The sequence below is a fragment of the Chaetodon auriga genome, chromosome 4 (genome assembly GCF_051107435.1).
Source record: "Chaetodon auriga isolate fChaAug3 chromosome 4, fChaAug3.hap1, whole genome shotgun sequence".
Classification (NCBI taxonomy): domain Eukaryota; kingdom Metazoa; phylum Chordata; class Actinopteri; order Chaetodontiformes; family Chaetodontidae; genus Chaetodon; species Chaetodon auriga.
In genome coordinates this window covers 12,476,253-12,491,428 of record NC_135077.1, presented here as the reverse complement: position 1 = coordinate 12,491,428, position 15,176 = coordinate 12,476,253, and the positions used below count along the sequence as shown (strand labels likewise).

The window sequence follows — 15,176 nt, the reverse complement described above, 5'->3', positions numbered from 1 at the left end:
GTGGTTAATAAGAGATTTCTTTGACGTTACTGAAAAACCTCAGTTCAGCAGGACTTCAAATGACATCTGCTAACTGTAGGCTAACGCAGGAGCCACAGCCAAACTCTGCAGCATATTTGGCTAGTGCTTGGTGTTAATTTGCCGTCCTGGAGAACATAAACAGAGGAACATGTCCTCAGCATAAAAGACCGTAATACTGTCACTTTGAATGGGCCCTCTCTGGTGAATGTTAAGTGAAGAGAGACACTTGTTTGCTTTCTTTCTGAGAGTGAGATGAGAGGATCGATATCAAACTCATATCTGTGTGTTCAGGGCTGGAGTAGTGATGCAGTTATCCTAGCTTAGCATAAACACATGGGGAAACAGCTAGCTCACGCTGTAGCTTGTTTATCTTTTGGCATTTCTGTGTGTACAGATTAAACAGTTTATCATTTCGGTAGAAGCAACCATTCCAGTTATAGTGGGGGGTGTTGGATACGGCTAGAGAACGAGTTTTTAAGTCGTTAAGATGTTTTAATTGTAGAGCTGTTGGTAAGCATGTTTTCATTCTGAGGCAGTAGAGCTTTTTTCTGCTGCGTGCAGTCTTTATCCTAAGTCAGGCTAATCGCCATCTGCTTCCAGTTCAGTACTTTGTGTAATGCAAAGGCACGACAGTGATCTCAATATTCCCATATTACTTGCTGAAAGAAAGTACATTTTCCCAAAACACCGAACTGCTCTTCAAACAGCTTAACAGAAGAGTGAAGTACGAATCATCCAATCAAATGTCTTCAAATGTTATTGTTGTGCAGGTAATGGCAGGGTGATAAGTTCAGCGTTTTCAGATCAGTTCAACAGCTGGTGTCGTGTTTTGTTCATGGTTGAACAATGAAGCTTTCGGACTAGGCCAGAACTTTGATTTCACTCCTCTGTTCGAAGTCTTCTTCAGCCACTGAGGTTCATGGGTAACTGTTGTGGGACATGATGGCCAAAAGGGCCTGGGACGTCCAAAAGATTTTGGTCTGGTTCTGTTTTTTCTGGTTTGGTCCTCTTAGTTCCAATGACGGAAAATCTTAGTACTACAGTAAACAATGATTGTTTAGCTTTGTGTCAACTGTTTGTGTTTGTCTCTTTGCAACATCACAATCCAACATCAAAAGCCATGAATAAATAGGTTTCCCAGTAAGGTGTGGAACAACCTGATGTTAACCCCATCCCGCACCTTTGGGATGATCTGGAACACGGAGTGTGAGCCAGACCTGATCACCAGCATCATTGTTGGACCTCACCGATGCTGTAGGCTGAACAGCAGCTCCTGGCAGCCAGGTTCAAACATCTGATGGTCCTGAAACCAGAAGAGTGGAGGATTTCAAATATGGCTGCATTGTTCTACTATTTAGAGCCATTCCAGCCTCCTGTATGTTTTTTAAGATCTCACAGCAGGATAAGTTCAGTTTCATCCTTCGTCTGTCTCAGTGTTTTTATTCCAGGACTGACCTCAGCAGTGAGGTCACCTTTATTAGAGCGCTGGATTGGCTTTTATTTATCTGACCCCTCCCACCATCGCCAGCGGAGAGGGGAAATGGTCCGTAGTGGAAAATAAAGACTCACTCCTTCTCTCTCTCCAGTGAGCGTTCTTCCAACAGACCACGGATAATAAAATTTTGTACAAACAGTTCTTAAAAAGTGCAGCGATGGAGGAGGCAGGCAGCACGACCAGACTGCCTTGTGTGTTTTTTCTGTATCTCACATCTGTAGAGCAGAGAGAGATTCATTGTGTGTAACAACGCAGAACTCGAGGACTGACTGAATGAACACTTGATGTTTCTTTGGCAAATGGTGACACGTTTTATTGGCATGTTTAAGATGGATTCACCAAACTGTGGTGAATCACATGTGATTTCCTGCGTAGCAGAGTGTCTTGTGGTGAAATATTTGCTCAGTTTCTTGATTTACAACAAAACGACGCTCATACATGAAGCTACAGCTGCATTGTTGAACTATGAATGTGACACAGCCAATCAACAATCCCTAATGTTAATTTCCATTGGCTAAAGCTTCAATGACCTCTTGAAATTGGAGAGGATGTTGTTACTCGTTATAATACTTTTAGATACTGCTGTGTTTTTAAATACTTCTTCTGCCTCCTAAAGCCATTATGATTGTAATTACATTTCCATCCATCAGTTTTTTGTTTTGCACATTTTCAATGTTTGGATTAAAAAATCTTAGCAGATATTTAATTTAAAAAAAACAACAAAAAGCAAAAAGGAAAAGCTTAAAAACAGAAGATGTAACAACAACAACAACAGATTTTTGAAACACACCTTGATGTAGCTGCTTCTTCTACTCGGCATAGTTCAGCACTTAGTGTTGCAGACTTAAAGAATAAAGTGGAGATTAAAGAGGTCTCAAGGCCGCTGTTGCTCGATTAAATGAATTAAATTGTCATGTTCTCTTGAATATATTGGAAGTATACAGAAAATTTAGAAATTTAAAATGTGCGCAGCATTTTAATGGAAACATGAGTTCTGTGGAGGCGACATGAATGTAAATGTCGTTGGCTGGTTCATGGTGAAAATCATACTACTTCTCATCACTTGTTCATCCGCTGCCTGTTGAGTGTCAGCTCGTTGTGTCCTCACACGAGGCTGAAGGTGCAGCATCTTTCACTTACTACACTTTCGACTGCAACCACAAAATGAAGCTCCTCCACATCTCCATTTTCTTCCTCCTTTTCATCACCCACATACTGCCTCCTCCTCTCCTACAGTTCACAGGTTGTTGTGAAGCCGAGTTGTCACAAACCATTAGCAGGTTGCGTCGGACCTCTCTTTCCTCAGCTCTCTAAGGAGAGAGAGGAGTCAAGGAGTGCAGGTGGAGGGGTGTAAATCAGCCTCCGGGAGCTTGCGGTTCAGCCTAATGAGGCTGAGAGCTTGTTTATGGAGTTACGCATCATTTTTATGATTATTTCCACCTTTTCAGGCTCTGCTGAACGGCAGAATCCTGCCTCTGTTCAGGTTTAGCGAGGCCTTCGTCCTCCGCTGACTCTGGGCAGGGCAGCAGGACCTGGAGCCTGGAGCTCCTTCTGCAGGCTGCCGGGGACTGTCGCCCTAACCTTGGCCTGGCGCTGTTAAAAACACTGAGGAGAAAATGAGCCTCATTAAACAGGCAGAGAAAGTGCAGTAAAAACACCGGGCCCGGCAGCTTTTAGTGGTTTTCAGTTGAAATGCTGCATTATATGCCATGATCCAAAACCTGCGGGGGGATGGTGGGGCACAGAGAGGGTTACAAAGCAGGGCAGGCCAGCGTGACTGCAGGGTCACTAGTTTGAATGCACTCATCAACTGGGAAAATCAGTGCAGGGAAAGTACATGAGTAAAGGCATGTGTTTTTTAGGTGCCTTTAATGGGCAGAAAAGTAGTGAGAGGCCTCATGTGCACTGTGTAAAATGTGCTAAGGTTAGCTGGCTGGCTGCGTTTGGCCAATATGCTCTTTGTTGTGCTGAGTTCAGTGAGTCTTCCTTTTTTTTGTGTGTGGAAGAATTCCAACAAATAAAAAATGTCTTATAAGTCTTTTCAGCTTTTTTAAACTTAAAGATTGGCATTACTTCTTTGTCTTTTTCTAGAGGAAATTGAGCAATTCTGTTTTTTGAATATGTGAAAGTTGTTCAACCTAAAACAGGCTGTTAAATTGGTCTTTAAAGGGTTTTAGAGTTTAACCATGAGGTTTACGTAAGGTGACTAGACCTGCTTTCAAGCTGGGTGTCCTGAGTCCAGATAAACATCTGTAAAACACCAAAATGTCCCAGTTTTCAACATAATTAAAATCATAATATTAAACTTTAGAGGTTACAGAGATGTTTATCATGTTCTGTTCCACTCATTATTATCCAACCCACAACATAAACAATGCTCTACGCATCTGAAGTCAACTCTGATTTTTCTGTCTGTGAATCAGTCAATGAAATAATATGATGTTGTCAAGGCTGTCGCTAGCCAATGAGTCCTAGGTGAGCGTCATAGGCTTTGGCGCTTTCAGCTCTTTCAGTATGCTAACAGTTAGCTGTCATGCTGTCACTGCTTCCTTCTTAATGTGGCAGCAATAAAAATCTTGCATCCATGGTGTTGAAAGCTGCACGCAGTAGCTGTGATAAGTGCTGAAATAATTGTCCCTCATCCTGATAAAAACAGCAGTGGTGCACACATAAGTGCATACGTGAACATGTGGTACACTTAAAGGTCCCAGTTTGGGCGTTTTAAAATATGGTCACTACAGATTTAGGTCCGCACATAACCTCCTTCAGAAATTGTTGAAGTTGGTCCAATATGTAAAAACCAGCCTGACATGTTTGGTCTGTTGTGAAACGGTGGTTTCTGTCGGGACTATGAAAAAAAGTTTCTTTCTTCTTCTCCATGTGCTGATCAGGTGACTGCCTGGATAACGGCATAGCATCTCCAAGCACAGGGGATGATGACGACTCGGATAGGGACAAACTGCACAATAAAAAAAGAGGCATCTTCCCCAAAGTGGCCACCAATATCCTGAGAGCCTGGCTTTTTCAGCACCTGACGGTAAGTGCATCAACCTCACTCATTCACGTTCACTGGTTCTGGGATTTAGCTACTCAAACTGTTGAGACAGCACTGAGTGATGTGATCCGGGTTATCAGTGTGTGGAATGCTCAGTGCCATGCGAGCACTTGTGCATGTTGAGTCATATGGTACCTTCAAGTGTTGTTATGTACAGAAGTGATTTGGCTGTTACGGTGGTCACAACTTTCTCCTAGTTGGAGTTGGAGTTTGTGGAAGTTTCTCAGAAGTGTGTTTTCTTCTGTCTCTTCAGAAAAATAATTCTATTGAGCATTTTTGAAATGAGAGCAAGGCAACGTCCATTTTAGTCAATGCTAATATATACAGTACTAACGCTGTATTATGTTGTGTGATGACCATCCTCACTTTTAGAACTACGTAATATAGCAAGTTCCATGTTAGCATGTTAGAATACACTGTCTAGAATGGTAATAGCTACTAACTAGTAATTCTACTTACATCGCGTATGCTATCTCTGTAGCATGCTCTACATACTCTCCACTTTAGCATATTAAGCATTAGCACACATAAACATTAGTTTAGGAGTAGATTTATGTGGGACATGAATGTGGATGATTGTGTTAGTGCTTAATCATAAACTAGGTTGAGTGGTGGTTGACCATGCTAACTTTCAGACAGCAAGCTTAATGCTAACTATGTAATAACCACATTCAGGCAGTGCACTTAAGCTATGTGTTGGCTTCATGCTAACTCTTTACAACACTGTATACCATCACTTTACTATGCTGTGTGATAGCATGCTAATATCTAGACAATTAAGGTGTGTCAGTTTAATGCTACACATTGGAATAGAATGTGTAGAAAGGTCATCATTAGTAACTTATAATGAGTGTTATTACAGTGAGTACATTGCAATTAATTTTTTTTGTAATTTTTCTTTTAATTAGAGTTTGGTACATTAGACGCAACTGAAATTGTATGAAATGTGAACACGACAAGATCAACTTATTAATTTCATTGTGTATGAATCAAAAAATAACCACAGGGTCAAGCAGGTCACTGTAGTTGAACATGTCACAGGTTAGAGTGTGTCTCACTCTACACACCTCGTCTTGCTCATGAGCATTTTGGAGGACTGAACCTGTGACCTTCCACTTCTGTGCTGGTATTTCTGTCCACTCGTCCACCCTGCCGCCCCTAATCCACTTTGAAGTTGTGTTGACCTCCTCCCAACCTGGGGACGATCTCAGTCTGGTTTAATGACCTTTGATCTATGCTGTGGTCCAGGTATTTCACCTGTGGGCTGTTTAGGGCTCTTCAGAGACGTCCAGATGGGAGTAAAGCAGAACTGTGACGCGAACTCACTCTAGTGATGCAAAGAGTTGTAATCACTGCACAGAAATAAGTGAATACTCACTTTCAATATCCTCAGTTGTGTTCATAATGTCCCACAATCATTCAGCGCTAAACACAAAAAAAACCCCACAAACGTCCATCTTGTGTGTTGCAGTATTCAGTGTTCAATGGTTCAGATTTGTTGTGTTGTTGTATTTTAGTGACGTGGTTGCACAAGATTTCTAAATGTGAAATCCAGAAGTTACTGTTCAGTTGTAAACTCAGTTGCTGATTTTGCTTAATTTGAATTTGTGACTTAATCCAGTTAGAACAGTTTTGAGTTTCACAAAGTTAAATACAAAAAAAACAATGCTTTGTGCCCCTTAACTTATCAATCCCAGGTCCAAAAAAGCATTTTATTAGAATTATGAATGAAAGCTCGTTACATATCACTAATCCAACTCATGAGTGAAATCTGTGAGGTTTGTTTAACACCAACTGTGAGCGAACAGCCTTCATTACCAATTAATTGCAAAGATAAATATTTATAAAGTGCAGCAACAAACATTTTCAACTTCTATGGCTCGGAGGTAAAGAAATAGACCCTGAATAGTTTTTAATAGATTATCATTAGCAATAAAAAAACACAGCTATTTTGTGAACTCCTTACAATCTTGAGAAGCCATTAAGAAGAATGAAACACAGCAAACCTCTGATAAAAGTATGTTTGTTTGTTTGTTTTAATTTCTGTGAGAACACACACACAGACCAGTTAAAACCATCAGGATGCTCATTAGGATTATGGTGTAACTGTGAAAGCACAGGTTTGTCTGCTTGGCTGTGTCCAGAGGAGTAGAGCAAAGGTTATTCCCACCAAGATTCATATTAATATCTTTGTTTTTATCGGCAAAAAGAATAAATCAATTTCCAATCGTTCTAATAGTGAGAACGCAAAAACCTAAAGGGGAATATTATTTTTTATGAGTGTGAAGCTGAAATGAATAGTCCAGTAAAAGTGGGAGGAGACCAGCTTAGTGCTGAAAATCCCAGTCGTGACTGACTCATAGGTTTGGCTGAGACCGGCAGAACAACCAAACATCCCCCTCCACCACCACCTTTTCCTCCCATCTCCCCCTGCCTGCCGCCAAACATGGAGAGGCTAAATCGGTCCCTGCTCGGCGGGGGTCGGGGCCGCTGCCAGGACTCTGAGCTGAACCTGGAGGACAGCGAGTTCTGCAGCAGATGGGAGGTGAGAAAAACGGTGGGAGGGGGAGGAAACACTGGTACCTGAGAGAGGGAGGGAGGGAGGGAGGAAACATGCTAACTGTTGGAGGTTAAGGTTGTGTGAAGGGCAGCAGTACATTTAATCCAGGAATCAAAAGACAGAGCAGAGAAAATAATGAGACAGCATGGAGTCTCAAACAGTGAAGAGGCTCCTCGCAGCAGAGGCTCAAACTGGACAACCAGCAGCTGCCATTTTCATTCATTCATTTACATGATATTTATTTATATTTACTACTGTTTCAGCTCATTTACACAACTGAAATAAAATCTCTGAACTCCTGAAGGTGTGTCAGAGGGCACAAGTGAAAAACTCCTGCACACACTTTCGATTCCTGTTAATATATTTGTTAACAAAAGTTCCTTAAACAATTAATTTCTGAATAAATGATCAATGAGAACAAATGAGGACAACAAAATCAGCTCAATGTGTCATTAAAACCTTGAAAACACACACTGCTATCCTCAAAAAGCAGGTGTCTTTAAAAAAAAAACCTAGAAAACTTTACACTGTTAGAAAAGAAGAAAGTATTAATATGAAATCATTATAAATCTGAAAAAAGAATCAACTAGGACATAATACCGCTGTTCACAATTTAATAGATGCACATTAGTGAAACAGTATTCAAGACTTTTACTTGATTTACTTTCATCTACTTCAGGACAAAACTCTTTTTATGGGGGTCTTTAAAACACAGTTAAGCACAGTAACAACAAAACTCAAACAAAATAAAGAAAACTTATCCACACATCACCTGCACGAAATGTGAGTCTGCACGTACAACATCACACAAAGTATTTTATGTCCACATTGAATAATGACTCTGATTCTTCATGTTGGGTCTTAAGTTTGTAGTTTTGTCCATTTTTCAGTAATAATAATATAATTAAGCTCAACTCCGTTTATCCAGATTAACGCTGAACAGGAAAACTGTATGAGCACATCTACAGTCAGTTCGGTAAATCAACATTAAACTTACGACAAACAGTTCAGGTCATTTTTTACTGTTTCATATCTGTATAAAACAACACTCTGCAAAATGACTTCTTTAATTTTTTAAGAACTTTTCTCCACAAAGTTTTTTCTGTTTTATTGTATAGTAATGCTACTTTTACCTAATAAAAGGTTTAAATATTTGTGTGCGTGTGCGTGCACATGTGTGTGCCCACGTGTACACTCATAGTAAAGCATAATAATTCTTTTGAACTGACAGCCTGTTTTTGTTAAGCACTGCAGTCGGACTCTTTGGTCTGCCTTCAGCTTCTGTTGCAGCTTTTAATCCTGCTGGACCTGCTCACCATGGTTACACAGAGAGCTCATGGAAAAGCTGTAGAAGCAACATGTGGAAAAAAGTCTGATTCAGAAAAATTTTACTCCTGCTGCATTTTTAATATTTGTGTCTCAGGCAGCAGCAACACTTTGAGTGTGTGTGTGTATGCGTGCCTGCGTGTGTGCGTGAGTGTGTGTGTGTGTGTGTGTTGCAGGGTGTTCTGGCTTCATAGCTGCCTCCCCTGAAGTCGTACACAAAATCCAGCAGCCTCCTCTAAGCCACAGCTCATAAAATCCGAGCCACAAGCCGACGTGCTGTTTACACCACACACACGCACGCACGCGCGCGCACACACACCCTCCTCTTTCATGCTTTTATTCACTGTTTCATGTAAAAGTGCAAACATCAACTGGAAGGCATCATCATCCCTGTTAATGCAGTTAATGTTAATTAGTGTGTAATTTCCCTCCTTCTCGCTCGCAGATGTTATTTGCCTCCTTAAATGACTTTTTTTACAAACAGGTGGGGGAAGCTTTGTGTTGGCTAACATTTGTTTACAGTCACCCAACTCATTAAAGGGCTGCTTTGGCTTACAAATTACACATGTGACTCCATCAAAACAGCTGGAAAGACTTTGCACATCCAAGTGTTTCTCAGCACGACGACGACAGAGAAAAAAAAAAGAAAGCCAAAAAAAAACAACCTCCACCGTCAGTATGAAGAGACGACAGAAACGATTCCCGAACTTCAAAGCAAGCGCCACAATTACGGAGGAGGACTTCACCCCGCTTGCCTGTCGGCCGGCTGAGGAATGGGCCTCCTGAGCCGAGCAGGACAGATGAGTTAGCAGGAAGCCCCGGCGCTGACCTCGCCACCCCCTGCCCTCCAACCATCAGAGGTCAGAGGGCACCGGGACACCTCCATCCATCCATCAGCGGCTGTTTACAGCCACAGAACTGCAGATGTGGGTGATGGCGAGGCCATGGCGACCCGCAGGCACCAACACGTGTTCAGCTGCCTGCCACCACCCAGGCATGCACCCCTCCACCACCACCACCACCACCACCACCACCTCACCAGAGCCATGACCGTACAGGAAGTCTCACTCTAATAACGCCATCAGACATCAAACGCCATCGATGTGAAATCCACCACCACTTCAGTCTGGTCCCAACGTCTCCTGCGAGTCTCTGTCCGTCATCATATTCATGTTCCCTCATTACGCCCGAATCAGTGGCGCCACAGAGCGAACAAATGGAGATCATTAAACATGGTGGTAATTGTGTTTACGCACTCAGCCTCCAAACTTAAAGATGAAAAAATTTTAATGGGAATGTTGTGATTTCTGCAATCTGCTGCAACAGTTTTAATAGTAATGAACATTTTATCAGCAACAACAAGAAGAACAACACAGAATTATAAAAGCCCCAATGACAGACACAACCATGCACATCTGAAATGAAAATGCAGTTAAGCTTGTGAACAGTATGCTGGGATGTGAAGTAGGCCAGCAGTGGACTTAACAACATTTTAAAGAGCGGCTAATCAAACTTTTTGCTGCTGCAGCTTTGACGCAAGCTTCATCTGTCCCCTAGTGGGAAAACTTATTATGGCACAGTCACAGCAGCATTTAAATTTGGGTGCCCAGGTACCTCACCTGGTTGAGAGCGTAAAGTGAGTCCTTAGTGAAGACAGGGGTTCAGATCCTTCACTGCATGTCGTCACCTCTCTCTCCAGCTAGCACTGTTAGAATAACAAAGACATACCAAAAAAATAATCTTAAGAAAAAGATTACATTTTTTGACGTCAAGTTCGGTGAACTCTGAGCCACAAAATTATGCTGTTGTGCCATAGCAAACCATCAGACAGTGACGACCTTTCAGATAACAGACAGCTGAAGAGAAAGCTGTTAGAGCCTGTTTGCTGTTTGGCAACATCCAATTTTAAAAACCTTTCTGGAGACAGAAGCTTGTCTCACAGACAGCTTGACGACAGCAGTCAATAGTACAAGTATGTTTCTTGAAGAAACTGTGGCCAAGCTAGCTCATGTGCTAACTGGCAGTTAGCAAGCTAGCTAGCTAGCTTGGAGAACTATTGTGACTGAATCACGCAAGAATGTTCCTGGTTGGATAGCGTGTTAGCAGTTAGCCTTCCAGTCCTGCGAGTTGTCACTGCATAACCAAGCTGCCGACACCACCTATTACAATGAATTTCGCTGCCTCTTTCTGATGTGACTCGAGCTTCAATCCTCAGGACCTCAGAATCTGTAATTTTCCTCGCAGCCATCAAAAAGGCGACCAATGAAGGACTTTCTGAGGAATTTACAGTATAGTCATACAGTGTACGTTCTACCGGCAAAAAAAATACAATCGATATCAAATATTAAAAGCAGTTCATCCTGCGTGAATCAGAAGCAGACTGTTAAACTACAGATTAAATTTCATTTTTTTCTTGGAACAACCTCAACAACAAGTTTCTGAAATACAGAAACACACCAACAGATTTAGGAACGCTGGTCAGAGTCAGTCAAACTCAGTCAGAGGGTGTTTTCATGACTTTCCGTGAACTCTGTAAGTTTCTTAGACAAGAAGAAAAAGTATCAGGACTGTAGTTGGTCTAATCAGACCTGAAACTCTCTGGGTTTGGTTAAAATAAAGGCCTGTGTGATCAGACGTTCATTTCCCTGCAGTGTGAGGAAGGCTGTTCTGTGGCTCCCTCACCCTGCAGTGAAAACATCATCCATTACCTCAGTGACAGGCCCCCCAGGGACCCCCGGGCCCAGCTCTCTGTGGGGGTCGCCTTTATTGACCTCTCACCCCCCTCCACACACACTCATACACACATCCACAAAAAATGTCCAGCATGTGGCCACATACATCACGGAGCAGCCTTTCTTCCCTGACAGCGTAAATGAGCGTCCGTCAGATAATGAAGCGAGGAGGCCATCAGACGGCAGATGGAGGAAAAGATCTGAGCCGAAAGACTCAGAGAAACGTGCGAAAGACGCAGTTTAAAGACGCCTTCAATTTCACGCCTTCATAAACGCTAATGTTCAGTTTTTTCAGAATAATCTGACACTTTTTCCTAGAAATGAATGAGTTTCTCTTGAATTTGATCAATCAAAGTGAATGGTATCATAACAGAGGTGGACATGTTTGTTAAATGCTAACACACAAACACGCGCGCGCGCACACACACACACACACACACACACTTGAAATGAGTAGCAATTACAACCTCTTAACAAGTTTACTGGGACACTAAACAACAGCACCTCCCCCACATCACAGCATGAAACTGTGTTTCAGTGTGTAATGTGTAACATGCATTTAGAGTCCTGCACCTGTGTGTGTGTGTGTGTGTGTGTGTGTGTGTGTGTGTGTGTGTGTGTGTGTGTGCTCAGCAGTCTCATTTGCATCCGTTAATGTGCAGATGGAGGGAGAGCTGCAGATTTTATTACTAAACAGTAATGAAATTCAGCTTCTCATTCACAACTTCCAAAAAAATGAAAATGAAAATAAAAATAAATAAACAACCCAAGTGCCAGAAAAGAATGCTGACATTCACACAAAATTTCCTCTCTTTGCCTCTTTCTTTCTTTCTTTCTTTCTTTGAACAAGACAAGAACAGCATGTGGTTAGCCTAGCTTAGCATTAAGACAGCTACACTGGCTCTGTAAAGAATCTGTAACCTGGATTCTAAAAAAGTTGTGACACTGTAAAACATAAATAAAACAGAATGTGATCATTTGCTAATCATGTTTGACATAAACCCAATTGAAAACAGTACAAAGACAGTATATTTAATGTTCGACCTCATCACCTCCATTGATTTTTGTAAATATCTGCTTATTCTGAAACTGATGCAGCAACATGTTTCAAACAAGTTGGGACAGGAGCAACCAAAGACTGGGAAAGAGGTGGAACGCTCCATGAACACCTGTTTGGAACATTCCACAGGTAAACAGGTTGATTGGTAACAGGTGATAGTATCATGATTGGGATTATTTTTATAGAGGTTTGTAAATGGGAAAATCAAATGCTGAGGTAAATTCTGTTTTGTAACATCTCCTGGATCTGAACTCAGATCAGCTCTTCCTTCACAGTGAGACAGACAGTAACACTGATCCCAGACCAGCCTCTCAGCCCTGGCGGTCCCGAACCAGTCTGGTGCTCGTCCAGGCTGCGAGCTGCGAGGCGGTCTGAGCTGCCACTCCCTGCTAACAGGATTATAATTTTAAAATGAGCAGGTGGCTCCAGATTAAAACCCAAGTGGAAACTCTGAAATTAGACTGGGAGGTGGACCAGTCTGAACCGCTCACCATGTGTTTTTACTCTCACTTCATTTGGTGGAGGGAAGATTTTGCATTTTCGTGCTGTATGTGACCGTGTGATGAGCTGTGTCTGGGAGATCCTATGGGACTTGGTGATGAGAGAGCAGGAGGATCTTCCTGAATCTGATGTGATCTTGGATTACAGAGAAAGGTTGAACTCATTTGTTCAGCAGTGTGTGTTTCTCACGTTTAAACAATCTTCGGTTCATTTTTCAGCTCTTAGATAAACAGTCTGAAGCTTCTCATATTCTCGCCGCTCTTCACTCGCTTTCTCTTGTCTTGTTTTCTGTGAAATCATCGGCAGGACAATTAAAGCTCCTCCCTGGAGAAGGCTGAAGGCTCTGAGGCTGAACATGTGATGACCGACCTCATGATTGTCGCTCTTTGTGGCAAATTAGATGCAGTTTAGGTCAATTACGTGCTATCAGATCACAGGGAAAACACAGCACTCTTGGCAGAGGGATGGGCAGAGTGGAGAAAAGAAGACATCAAAGACTTTCCCTCCTCACCACTGAGAGATGTGGAGACTCTTCTGGTGTCCGCCCGAGGCTGTCTGATTGGCTGGGGAGTTCTGAAATAGATGATAGTGTTTGGAGTAAAACCAGGAGGTGATGAATGGGGGCGTAAACCAGCCCGAGACATATGTATTTCCTCATCTTCACCGCTCCTTGTCTTCATGCTCATTTCTTCTCCTTTCCTGTCCTTCACCTGCCGGCTCGGCTGAAGGTAAACAGCAGTGAAGTCGCTGGTGAAGAGTAACTAAGTACATTTAAGTACTTTAGTTGTATTTTACTTGAAAATTTCCATTTTCTGCTACTTGATGCTTCTACTCCTTCAACTTCTATTTCCTCTTCTCCTCCTCCTCCTCCTCCTCCTCCTCTTCCTCCTCTATTTTTAGTATCATTATTATTATTATTGTTATTGTTATTATTAATGATAATAAGAATGCTAATGAATAAATGATGATGATGATAATAATAATAATAATAGTACATGTTTAGTGAGTCTTTTTCCTCTTGTTACTGAGTATATTTTGATGACAGTACTTGTAGTTAGAATAAAGAGTATCTGAGTACTTCTTCCACTACTGAGTGAAACTATATTGACTCTTTGTTCTTGAAGGTTATTTTTGTTCACACTTGTACAAACTGTGCTTTCAGTTTGTCAGCGCTGCCTGTCGTCACTTGTGTAGGAATCAGTATTTAAAGCCTTTACTGAAGTAAAAGTAACAGGACAGAACATGAAAGTACTTGCAGGTAAAAACCCCGCGTTCAGAATGTTCTTAAGGAAAAGCTTGAAGTTTGTTTTGATGTTTCGTTTTGTTGAATCAACAGTAAAACAATGTGTTGTCACATTTGAAACATGGCAGTGCCTCAAGTTTTCGTATGTTTGTGTGATTTATTTTTACCTGGACTGTGAAACCAGAGTCTGACACCAGCCACCCCTCCATCTGATAGACAAATACTTTGTTTCTCATGCCAGAACATTTTCATATTTTTATCCTAAACCTTCCATATTTCCACCAGGTTTGCGTCCGATTCGCTAAACTCTCTTCACTGCACAAACTTTTCTTTCAACCTGAACACCAACTAATCACAACGTGCTGTGTTTTGTGACATTTGATCATTTGCACAATTCATGCCCCAAATCAATATGTTGTAGCAGAAGAAGAAAAACTCCACAGCACTGATGTTCAAGTTCAGTTTACAATTGAGGACCTGAAATCATAAAAGGTGGTTTAACACTCAAACGGTTGATATTCATTAAAAGCAGATCGGTTTTCTGAATAAAGAAGGAATGGTTTGAACATAAAAAGCTTCATTCAGACTAAGGCATTAAAATTCATACTTGTTATAGTTTTTCCCACTGTGGAGAATGTGACTATTTGTACATGACTTGTACTACAGTCATCTTAAATCACTTGTACGTGCCGAGTGGTTCCTGCTTGAAGCCAAATATTTCCATCTGAAATGTTGGCGGAAACGTAGAAAGTCTCCCACAATGAAAATACATCTTGGAACAGACTGTGCTTCACTTCTACTTCCTGCTCTTAAGTTATTTCTAATGATGTGGTCGCAGCAAACGTGTCCAGTCTTTTGGATGCTCGGCTCTCTGCAGAGTTGAATGAGTCTGAACTTAAGCAGCTCTGCATGTTGGATCGGTGTGAAAATATTGCTGCTTATCTGGGTCAGGGACGGGCAGCGACGTGCCGCGGAGGATCTGCAGCAGCTGGTTTCAGTCAGCACATGTAGAAACTCTCACTCACTGTCAGCTGTTGCACTGAAACATTATTTATTGTTTGCAGCGCTGTGGAACTTGGCAAAGCTTTACGTGAACTTTTCTCTCCTGTCCACTCCCTAAGTGTTTATTTAGAGCTGAGACCAGAGACAGCTCAATACCACTTTGTAATTTCTGACCCCGCAG

The 15,176-nt window shown here is 41.8% G+C and overlaps 1 protein-coding gene across 3 annotated transcripts in view; it reads left to right on the top strand.

Moving 5' to 3' along the window:
* meis1a (Meis homeobox 1 a) overlaps positions 1 to 15,176 on the top strand; it is a 43,437-nt gene that overhangs the window by 15,618 nt on the left and 12,643 nt on the right. For all 3 annotated transcript variants that reach the window (XM_076728090.1, XM_076728091.1, XM_076728092.1), the window contains exon 8: positions 4,408 to 4,553. In XM_076728090.1, the coding sequence (XP_076584205.1) occupies positions 4,408 to 4,553 (146 nt within the window). The remainder of the gene's footprint in view (positions 1 to 4,407; positions 4,554 to 15,176) is intronic.